At 46.4% G+C, this 12,013-nt stretch overlaps 1 protein-coding gene across 1 annotated transcript in view; it reads right to left on the bottom strand.

Annotated features, from left to right (window-relative positions):
- The window catches only part of ITPR1 (inositol 1,4,5-trisphosphate receptor type 1), a 1,533,308-nt gene that overhangs the window by 818,289 nt on the left and 703,006 nt on the right, over positions 1-12,013 (bottom strand). Inside the window, exon 16 of the mRNA XM_078661662.1 lies at positions 9,723-9,895. Coding sequence (XP_078517788.1) covers positions 9,723-9,895 — 173 coding nt within the window. The remainder of the gene's footprint in view (positions 1-9,722; positions 9,896-12,013) is intronic.

The following is a 12,013-nucleotide window of genomic DNA, read 5'->3' as shown; positions in this document are numbered from 1 at the left end:
CTCGGATGGTATCCAGCATTGCCCCTAGAAATTGAACCCTTTGGGAAGGATAGAGGACTGATTTTTGAATGTTCAGGGACAGTCCTAGAGTGAAAAACCTGCAGGCATTTGGATGTTGCGTGAGAAGCCTGCCGAAAGGAAGGAGCCTTTAGCCAATCATCCAGATAAGGGAATAATTGGATGCCATGCAGCCTGAGAGATGTGCTGCTACTGGAGCTAGGAATTTTGTAAAGACGCTCAGAGCTGAGTTTAAGCCGAATGGGAGGACTTTGAATTGGAAATGTACACCTGTGACAGTAAATGAGAAATTTCCAGTGTTTGGGATGAATTGGGATGTGGAGGTACACATCCTGGAGATCCAACATGGTCTTGAAGTCCACATGAACCAAAAGCTGAAGGATTTCCTGAAGTGTGACCATGCGGAAGGACTTCCTTTAAAGAGAGTTGTTCAGTTTTCTTAAATCCAGGATTGGCCTCCATTCCCCTGACTTTTTCTTTAATAGAAAAAAGCGGGAATAAAATCCCTTCCCCACCTGAGACTGAGGCACTCTTTCTATTGCTCCTTTCGAAAGCATGGTTTTTACCTCCTTTCTGAGAAGCGCAAGATGCGGTGGATTCTTCTTCAGAGGTGTATGAGGGGAGGGGGGGAATTGATAAATTATAGGGTGTGACCGAATTTAATAATGTCCAAAACCCACTTGTCTGTGGTTATATTCTTCCAATTTTTGAGATGCTGGGATATATTCAGAATTTTGTGGACTAGTTGTGGCATATCTAGTGCAGGTGTTAAAGATTGTCACTGTTTTCTTGCAGTCTCTCTGCCTTGAGGTTGGAGTCTTCTGCCCTGTTGTCTATAAGCGGCCGCTGGGGGATTCCTATAGGACTGCTGCTGTTAGTATCCATATCGACCTTGACCGCCCTGGTATTGGTATTTCTGATATCCTCCACGAAATGAATATGAACCTCTGCCTCTCGCTCCTCGAAAAGGCGTTTTTCTGTATTGTAAGGTACCCAGTGACCTGACTATCAGTATCTATTTTGATTTCTTGTAATGCCTCGTCTATGTGCTTCCCAAATAGGTCCCCATCAAATGGCATGTCTAGAATCTGTTTCTGGACCTCTGGGCGAAAGTTGGTGGATTTCAAGCAACCCTGACGTCTAAGGGTTGCTGCTCCGGCAAGTTGGTGAAAAACCAAAGAAGCCATATCCATAGAGATACCAATAATCTGACGCACTTTCGCCTTCCAGAAGTATTTTTCCCGCTTCCTGTTTCTTATACTCCGGCAGATATTCGAGATAAGGGGAAATGTCAGGCTATAATTGGCAGTCATATCTTGTCATTATAGAAGAGACCGTAGACGTTGAAATCATTGATGTCTAGGGAAAAACCATTGTCGACAATGTCGTCGTCGAGGTTGCTGCAGTCATCGACGTTGTGGGCTCGTCGACGAGAGTAGTATCGCCGTCGACAGTGGGCTCGTCGACGGTGGGCTAGTCAACGGGATCTATATTGTTGACTGTGTACCAGTCGACGGAAACTATAGTCGTCGACTGAAGCTGCATCCGTCAACTGTGTACCAGTCGACTGAAACTGTATCGTCGTCATGGATGTAGACGACGACTTAGGCGTCGAGGAGTTTGGCATAGTCGACGGCAATGAAATAATCGATGGTGCCGTCGACAGAGTCTCAGTCGACGATGGGACTTTCTTCTTCGACGTTGAGGAATCACTCACCTTCTGAGGAGATTTCATAGTCGACGGAGCACTTTGACATCGACGGAGGCTCAGAAAGGGATTTCTGCTGCTTTGAGGCAGTTTTCAGAGAAATCTTTACCTTTTCTCCCATTTTTAACTCAGAAGAGAATGAGGACTTCTCTTTTTTTAGAGGAAGAGTGACCAATCGGAGTAAGATTTCTTCAGGGTCTTACTCTGTCTCTCAGGGGGGATCTCCAGATCTATCCCTCTTCTTGGCCAGCGGGGTGGACGCCTGAGGACTTAAGCTGCCTTCATCTGCAGAGACCACATCCGATGAAGCCTTCAGCTTTTCTAGCCAGACCAAAAGTCTTCCTTCTCTGTCCTTCAAGGTCTTGGCAGGAAAGGTTCTACAGATCCTACAATCCTCGACCACGTGAGCTGGATCAAGGCAGTAAATACATTCTTTATATGGATCCTAAAAAAGTGTAATCGATTCTTCCCACATGAACAAGGCAAGAACAAGCTTTTCTTTGAAGAATCACACATAATTTCTCACAACGATAGCTAAAGTTAGCTCAGGGAGACTCCCTGTCACACGAGGTGCGGTAGAAAATCTGAGGGTTTTCCTCTCTGTGGAAGGTTCTGAGAGGGTGCTGCAGCCTGATGTTCCAAGTTTGGGGTTTTGTTTGCAAAAGGACTAGGATAGGCTAATGTAGTGACTTGGCTTTCCACAGTAGCCTATTGTATAATGCTATTATGACTATATTATGTATGTTTTTATTATACCGTCAGACTCCCACCTCGTCAGCGGGGGTGATTCTAAGCATGTGAATCTATGAAAGATACCCCAATACTGGATAATGGATTTTCTATTTTTTTTAATTTGTGGATTAAAATTAAGCTAATCCAGCACCCAAAAGGAAAAGGCAATCCTGTTGGTTTAATCACCTAACCATGAACTAGTATTTCAAAATGAAAGGCATATCTAGTAAACACCATCTACTTAAGAAATTAGAAGGGGTAGATATCAAACCTATACTAGATCTGAAACACCAACCACCCAAACTAGCAAGTCAGCTATGCTCACCCATAAATTACTTAAATTGCTCCCTTAGTTACTTGCCAAAAAAATATTCACTTTGCCTCAAAATTGGCATGAGTAACAATTAAGATCTATAAAAGCACATCTCTGGTTATGAACTACAGTGCAAGAAATCAGGCAGCAGAAAACAAGGAGCAAGTCAATAGTCTAAGGAATACTAAGGAAAAATTATAGTTGTCAAATTACTGTTCTGATAAAATAATTATTCAAAAGGAGTGTTCATAGTACTAAATGTCGGCAGGTACAGTTCCCCAGTAAGAAATTTGACACCACTCTCTCCCCACCAGTACACCAAGAGTTTTTCATGAGTAAAGACACTGAAGTTATACTATCTAAAAATTATTTCATGGTAATTGGTGCCAATGAGATCTATCTCCAGTCTACCATCAGAGGAGCTGGCTTCCATCCTCTCTCATATACTCTGTAAATACTTTCAGGAGAATTGAATGCCCTGAATGAAACCCTCTCCTCCAAGGACCATCTCTTTGCCTGTTCGATATAGAAAGGTATCACCCAACAGGTGGATCTTCCTGTCAAAGGTATCAGAAAGGTAGGGACAATTCAACTTTCTTTTTATTCAGAACGGTATGGTCTACTAGGCCGTGGTGCCGATCTGTCATTAATGGGCCCCCACGCATGCATGGCGGGGCCCGGCCCCTCCCACAACCCGGCTCCTTCGTGGTCGCTTGCCCCCCCCCCCCCTCGCCCCGGAAGTAGTTCACTTCCGGGGCGAGGGGGCGGGGCCGCGACGGCGAAGGGGTTAAGAGCCTGGGGAGCGCGGCAAACGGCCTCTTTGTGCCCGCGCTCCCAGGCTCGCTCCTCGCCCCACCGTGGGGCTGTGTAATTTTCCCCACCCTCCATCCCCTTTATTAGCGGAACTTGGGTACAGTCAATGGTAGGTAGACTGTCTAGCGATGTGCAGGATCTTAGGAATAACATGCTTGCTTCATTAGGCCGTTTTTTCCAGTTTACAGGAAGAATGTACATACGTAGATGTTTTGTGCTTTGCTGTGGTTGTTTAATTAATTTTCTCCTTAGGCCTTCTTTCCCGTTTACAGGAGAATGTACATATGTATATGTTTTGTGCTTTGCTGTGTGATAAACTGATTTTCTCCTTAGGCTTTTTTTCCTTTTAGTATAGCAATGTCGTATTTATTATGTGGGTCTGGCGGTAAGGTCATAATCGGTGAGCAGCATTTTAAGGTCCTTAGGGGGGGGCGGGCCCATTCACGAAAGGGGCCGCCCGTCGGGAGGGGCCATTGGTCTCTCCCAGAACTTCAGGGGCAGGATATGATATCCATTACTTAGAAGGGTGCGGGGGAGGGAGTCTACGCTTTCCTCAGGCTGGTAGCCACCCCTCACAGACACTATGACGTCATCAAGGTGCGCGAGTGTCAGGGCCCTCCTGTTATGGTTAAATGGAGTTCAGGGAGCGCACGTGGGTGAAACGTGCCCTGGGTTGCGCATCTCGAACGTGAGAGCGTAGCTGTAAAAGGATCTGACACCGGTTAGCGACCTTGCCGTACGACTTAATTATTAGAATGCAGTTTAATTTTCAGGATGTTCGATTCGGTTAGGAAACGCGCTGTACTAGATATTTGTTAAGGTTAGCCCATCATACCATGTCAAACGGATGTTAATCTAATGTTCTGAAATGTGCATTTAATAATTGTCTAAATGTTTATTTTATTAAAATTTTAATTTTGCTTTTATATTTTAATAAATACGGCCAGGGGGGGCCCTGACCCCCTGACTTCCAAAGACCCCCGTGTTGAATGGTTGAAGTAATGCATGTTGGTGAATTAAGGAGGGGGGTGGCCGGCAGTCCCAGACCATGTGCATACCCAAACAAAAAAGAAAGAAAAGCCCTTTGCCGTGGAGTACAGAGCGACCCAAAATAAGCCCATGTGACTCCCATGATTACTTTCTTTACTATGCAGTACATTATTTCCAATTCAGTCCAACGTCGAAATTCCCACCCTGATACTTGTGCATACATTCATGCATAGGGCTGGTCATATCCAAGACACAGGCACGGTCACAGTTTTAGCCCACAGTGTAAATCTATTTAACAAATGTTCTTTTTAATAGCAGTGCTAACATGCAAACTCAGTTTGTAGCGCCATACAAGTAAATTGGTATAGTTTAGTATCCAAACAATAGGGGGAAAAAAATTAACTAACATTTGTCAATATCACAACAAGCCTATGGATATCAAAATACTGTAAGGTGTCACTGTAATAAAATACCCAAAAAGTAAGTCAACGAGACCACCTATAAATACATACTAAGAGCCATCTGCAAAATCGAATAGCATGATGGCAAAATAAAATCATGTGCGACTGTAGAACTAAAGAAAAATCGTAAAGATTAAACACCGCGAGAGTGCCCGCGGGTAAATTGTTCACATGTGGCTATGAATCAGCACTCGAAATAAGCCCAAAGACATGAATGGTGTTTTAAAACGAAGCCTCAAAAGGTAAGGACAAAAACACAACAAGTTGCATGTCTAAATTAGGTCAAAATGAAGGCTTACTTGGAACAAAGCAGTAGGTTAAATGCAAGAGCCCTGGGACCTAGATTAACGTCTGCTGCCTTTTGCGGCAGCCAAGGGAATACCGACAGCCAAAAGGAGCTTTGATCCAGCAAGTGGAGCCGCAGTAACAAGAATGCACAGCACAGAGGGGTGGGCGGTCACTGTGGAATCAAAGAACAGACACTTCTGTGCATGGGAGCCAGCCTTACAATGTCTGCTACTGCACGACGTATGTGGGTGCAACCTGCCCTGCTTCATCAGCTGCATGTCAAGAGGCTCTTGCATTCACGCCCAGTCAGTCAAACTCTATCCGGAGTACTTTACAAAGCCATAAAAGAATATACACAAGTACAATACAAACAAAACTCATTCTGAATAAAGTCATTGTGTTTAAATTACATTTGGCACATATTCAGATCATAGATCCGCATAGAATTTCAGATTCGTGAAACTTACTGTTGGACAGGCCACATGAAGGGCCGCTCTCCCCCGGCCCAACCAGGCCCGAACCAGCCACGCAAGTACCACACACCACCATTGCACGTCCACCGTCCCCGCAGGGACCCCTACACTCGAACCCGTTGACCACGTAGGCCGACCCACTACCGGCCTGCGCGCCCATCCTGGGCGCCATCTTGGACACTCCACCACGAGGCCGCCTGGCCCCCGATCGACCTCAACCCTGGGCCTGGCCAGGCCTCAGACATTCCGGCACCAACATCCACCCAGGAGGTGAGCGGGCTACTTGGTCAGTCAATGGGAGCAAGAGGTGTCGATGGCTCTCCCCCGCCAAGTACCGCTCGCCCATCGCCTCCCCGGGCGCTGGCTCCACCCCCCTGCTGGGTGTCTGAACCCCCTCATCCCGGACCTCCCGACCTCCAAGTGCGAGGGTCCGGACATCAAAGCACACCAGCCCTATAACTGGGGCAGCTCCAGAGCAGGACGGGAGTTGTATCTTGGAGTCGAGAGACGCAAAGAAGAACTCATCCTTGACGGACTACTGGCGCTGCCGTAGCTCTGTCTTGTGCACCTTCGTCTTGCCTGCTGGCGCTGCCGCGGCTTTTGGAACTACCCTATCCTTCATCGTCGTCGGGACCTGCTGGCGTGGCCGCGGACCGTTTGTAACCACCACCTTCATCGGGACCTGCTGGCTCTGCCGCGGACCGTCGTCTTCCTTCATCCATCTCGGGCCCTGCTGGCTCCGCCGCGGCCCGTTCATCTACACCACCGAGCTCGAGGATTGAGAGCTATTTCCATCTCTTTGGTAACAAGACTGTCCCGCTACCCTTTTCCCAAACAGAGACCAGAATAGAGGGGACCCCTGAGTCCAGACCTCCTTGTACCATTCTACCGTACTTGAAGAATTGCCTATAAAGTATCGTGGAACTTTATCATTGTGTGGTGTCCGTCTGTGGGGGGGGAAGTTACTTGTCTGTACGATTCACTGGAGACGGCTCTCCCCGGAGACCTCTCCCCTTATCCTCGGCCGACCCTCCCGGTCCGTCTAACACTTACCATGCCATAAATAAGATTAAACGGGGGCAAAAATTGTAGGGGATTGCAGTTGAAAAAAGTTAAAGCCATTGCAAGTTCTTAAATTATGTTGTTTGACGAGAGCCGGTCTTTAGTATAGTATCCTAGGCACTTTATAAACAATAAAAAACAATGAAAAATGTAATATGCCTTGAGACGAGTAATCATCGAAGGAACATTTGGCTAGAGACAGTTATCAATGTTGCAGCAGGTGCATTGGCACCGACGCCAATAGGTTCGAGGGGCCCTCTAAAACCCAAATACAGCTGTCTAACTACCATCCAAGTGGGTGGAGGTGGGAGGTATTTTCCGTGCTTGCATCAGGGGCCAGTGCTCTCTTGCTAAGCCACTGCTTGCATAAAATCATGTGCCGTACCTCAGGACGGAGAAATAGAACAAACTGAAAAAAAGCATATGCAAAGCCGATAGGGCTGAGAAATGGTATGCCAATCCTCTATCATTGCTTGTTTTGTCATGGTTTTTGCAAAAAAGATGCAGGGCCCGTATTAATCTTTGAGAAAAAAAAAATTTGAAGACCAAAATTATGGTTTTTGGGTCTCACAAAAACACAACTGGCATGATAGTCTCCGACACGGACGGGAACTACTTTTTCTGGATGTGCTCCTTCCGAAAGGGCATAGCGTCATCCCTCAGAGTGAAGTTAGCCAGCAGGTAAAGTGGACTGGCCCACTGCCCCATGCTGTATGATGTGGGCCTAAGAAAAATAAGCAACACAGAACAAAGAATGAAGGCAGGCTGAAAGCCCTTACAAAAGTACATTTTAAATGCATTTTTAGAAAAAAATCAAAAGGTCTAGGTTAACATCAGACCTAAAAAGAGCAGAAGGGCCCATGCTTACCCGTAGGGGTTTGCGGCTTATCTGCTGCCTTTGCTCTCCTCAAGGAACCATTCTGGAGGTGAAGTCCAGCACACGTTTCCTCAAGGGGTGGGGGTAGGAGGGAGGGAGGGGGGGTGTAAAAAATAAACCTGCTAGCCCAGCAAAGCATTCTGAGGGCTTTCCTTTTCCTCAAATGATGATTGTACCCATGGTACATATTCCCCCACCTCCCAGAGACCTTGTGGTTCCCTCTCCCATTATAGCTGCTAGTGCCTCAACAGTACCCCAGGTCAGCATGATTCTGTGTAAAGGAGGCTTGTACCACGCTATTGCCCTTCTCCATACACTAATGCAGTTGCTGTTGTCAGGACTTACAAAGCACTAGGGAGAGCCCAAACTCTGAAGATTTCCTGTCTGCACAAAACTGCTTCCAAATAACTCACCAGACCCAGTCACAATCTTATATAACATCTACCACAGGAACACAATGGTACTTCCATCACTCTGCGAACTCTTGAAAAAAGTAGAGCGCTATCAAACATGTCTTTCAATAGATGAACGTGCGACCCTCATTACTGCCCCCCCCCCCGTCAATGCCTGTTGATCTGGGTGCAGTGCACCATTTCTGCAAAGGAAAGGTATTTTTAGCAATACACATGCTTGCATTACCCACAGAACACCTCGTGTGAAGCATCTGGGCGCTTTCAAAGTGTCTTCATACACCATATTGAGCTATTTCTGGTCTGGGCCTTGTATGAGGGATGATCCAAGCCTTGTGGTATTTCACTCACCACACTCATTCCTCAAGACTTCAGCCACATTTCCCTATCAATGTTTGAAAGAAGTCGACGCCCAAAAGTTACGGTGCTACTGCTAGAGGAGTGGTTTAGTTTGTGGTGCGTCAGAAAGCTCCTAAAGACTGAGAATCTAATAATCGTTTTGCGAATATAATGTAGAATATTTTAAAGAGGTACGCTCATGCTAGAAATTTGCTTGCATGAGGCAGTCCAGTTTGTATGCCCATATTGACAAATCTCACAAGTTCAATAAAAATAAGCTGCACTGAGCAGTTAAGTCTGCATTCCCATATTGTACTGGAGTTTGGACCATGCTGATGCTATCGCTGAAAAAGGTGGCTGCCGAGAGACAACCACCCTCAGCTGTAAACAGCTGTACCAAGAGGCCTGAGAACCCTCACCACCACTGCTCTGCAGATGTTTTCCCTAAGATGTTGTGTACCACTTCTAACTTACAATAAGTACACACTGGATGCAAGTCAATAGAAGTTGGCTTAAATAATTAACTTATGTTGGTCACCTTTTGCACACTATGAATTTTCATTTCTTATACAAGGGGTTGCCATGTTGTCATTGATAGAATGGAAGCATGGAGGCCTAATTTCTGCATGATTGGATACAGGCGAACTGAAGTTGGCTACTGCTACAAGCATGAAAAAACATTTGCTGAGCGGTTTTATCTAAGACCTACAATTATGCGTTTTACTGACATTTTCTAAAGTGTGCGAGCCCCCTGGCTTAAGATTAATACTTCTGAAGCCCATCAAAGAATGGTGCAAGGCGTTAGAAAGGTCGAACACTCCAGATTTTCGCATGAATAGTGATCACGGGGAGCTGGGATGCCCTTATTAACTTGGCAGGCAGAATACACACACACACACACACACATAGTGCCTTGCAGGCAGCTCCAGCATTACTCCAGAGTTATCAAGACAGCCTAGTAAACAATGAGCCTGCAAACCAAACGGACTCCATACACATTACTCCTGAAAAAACACTCCAGAAGATTGTAAATCTTCACAAATCCTTCACAATGCTGTCAACTCAGTCCGTTCTGTAGGCCTAAGTCAGATCATAAGCTTGGTGTGACACAGCACACATTTGAACCCCCTGGGGTTGCGTGAACCGCATACATTAACATCTCACCCAAGAGGAGAGAAGTTACTTAAATGGACCGTAAGTCCCCGGACATGCAGAAGGCCTGTAGCACCATTCCTTACCTGGGCTCCCTGTTCTTCCGCACGAGGCTTACAAAAGTGTCGATCTCGGCAGCAGTGATGTGCTTCTCCAGAAGCTTGCGGTTATTGTGCAGTAGCGCTGTGATCGTGTCCTCAGCCAGCACATCGTAGCCAATCTGTTTCTGCATGAAACCAAACTGCTTGGCAATGTATTCCTACAAGGCAAGGAGAACAGGGTCAGGGGCAGTAAACAGGCAGTGACGAACATGAGTGGAGGAGGGCAGTTAAAGGATGCAGCAAGCATGGTCGTTATCAAGGATGGACGCCTGCAGGATAAGCTACTGGTCCCCTTCCGCCAGAACTCTTAAGTAGGCAGCAGAGATCTGATGCACTGCACGAACAGTAGGGTCAGAAACAAGATTTAAAGATCTGTGCTCCCTTGTACCTTGCTTTAAATGGGCAGGTTCTTATGGGTACGGAGCATCAGCATTGTACATTTTCTCCCCTTGAGTACCAGATGTTCTCCTCAGCCTAGAAGAGTACCACTACTTACAGGTACGACGAGGCTTTCAGAATGGAGTGTGCCTGTGTGCCACCGACAGTCAAGTGTCAGGCCACCCCTGTGCGGATTTGTGGCAGCGCATCTCCGTGCAGAAGCACCAACATCAAAGCAGAAGCCATTTCACAGCTGGCGGTTAAGCCTGGAGCAAGAAACCAGTTTGTTTGAAAGTTGTGTATGAGAGGGACTGTTTGCATGCATGATAAAGTATGTACATATGATGGAATCAGTCCGACCACAGAAGGGGACTGCTCCTTTTGCAGGAGTGAGGGTGTGTGAGAGGAAGCGTTGACTGCTTGCTCAAGTGTGCGTACGGTGTTTGGTGTTATGTAAACACCAGGAGACAATGGATGGAGCGCTGAAACTTTTTAGACACTCACCCCCAGTCACAGATCTCGGTTGAATCCATCATTGTTCTTCAGCTCACTTCGCCACCCCAGTTCAGACCCAGCTATATGGAAATCAGTCTTGACCCTGTGCCTCATGGGAACAGTCCAGCCCGAACTGCCAAGTCTTCCCTGGACCAGAAACAAGTATCCTGGGACAGGTTTTGGGGTAACACCCGTCATCAGCCAGACTAACTTGAATCCAGTTGCAAAGTGAGCAAGGGACCCACATCTGGGCATACCCTGTCAACTGAGGGTGAACAAAGCCAACACAAGGAAAAGGATAGAGCGCAGAAACTTTGCAGACACTCACCCCCAGTCACAAATATGGGTTGAATCCATCACCATTCTTTAGCTCACTTCACCACCCCAGTTCAGACCCAGCTATATGCAAATCGGTCTTGACCCTGTGCCTCATGGGAACAGTCCATCCCAAACTGCCAAGCCAGGTCTTCCCTGGACTGGAAACCAGCATCCTGGGACCGGTTGTGGAGTAATCTTGTGTTTGCTTTGTTCGCCCTAATTTGGCAGGCTATACCCAGATGTGGTTCCCTTGCTCACTTTGCCACTGGATTCAACATAGCCTGGCTGATGAGGGGTGTTACCCGGAAACTGGTCCCAGGATGCTTGTTTGCGGTCCAGGAAGACCTGGCCTTGCGGCTTGGGTCAAGACTAATTTGCATATGGCTAGGGCTGAACTGGGGCGGCGAAGTGATCTAAAGAAGGTTGATGGATGCAACCCAGATCTGAGACCCGGACGGAGCGCTCAAACTTTTCAGACACTCACCCAATCATCTCCTTGTGTTTGCTTCGTTACAGAAACCATTTCATCGCCCACGTTAAGAAAAATGTAAGTCACATTTTTTTTAATTGCCATTTTAGCTTTCAAATTGTTCTGTGGTCCCAATATCATCAATCCGGACAAGAAAGCCCAGAGTTAGTGAACCAGCTGCAGAAATCTGACCGGCTAGAATCCAGAAAGCTCAGCTTCGGCATTTCATTTTTCCAAACTGATAAATCATTTCCATTGAAATCCTTGCTGTAAGCTTGAACGTCAACAAGAGCACTGGGACGTTTAAAGAGCTTTGCAAAATAGACCTATAATAAAAACGAGTGATTGCAGTTTTAATTCACCATGGCGCCAAGACACTACATGGTGCTGCTTGCTACAACTAACCTTTTAGTCAAAGTAAGGGCAATTTCGATCAATAAACTGCAAAATAAAATTGGCAGTTTCTTTCCCTCTAACCAGTTAGAGAGTTGTTCTGCACAGGTTGGGCGCATAATTTCCACAGTACGGATGATATATCTTATTTACACCATTTTGTATAGACGGATACTTCCAAGCACGTTAATAAACAGACGATAGTAACCAATATACAAATCCA

This window comes from Lissotriton helveticus, chromosome 9, assembly GCF_964261635.1.
Source record: "Lissotriton helveticus chromosome 9, aLisHel1.1, whole genome shotgun sequence".
NCBI classification, from domain to species: domain Eukaryota; kingdom Metazoa; phylum Chordata; class Amphibia; order Caudata; family Salamandridae; genus Lissotriton; species Lissotriton helveticus.
This window is presented reverse-complemented; position numbering and strand designations above follow the sequence as displayed.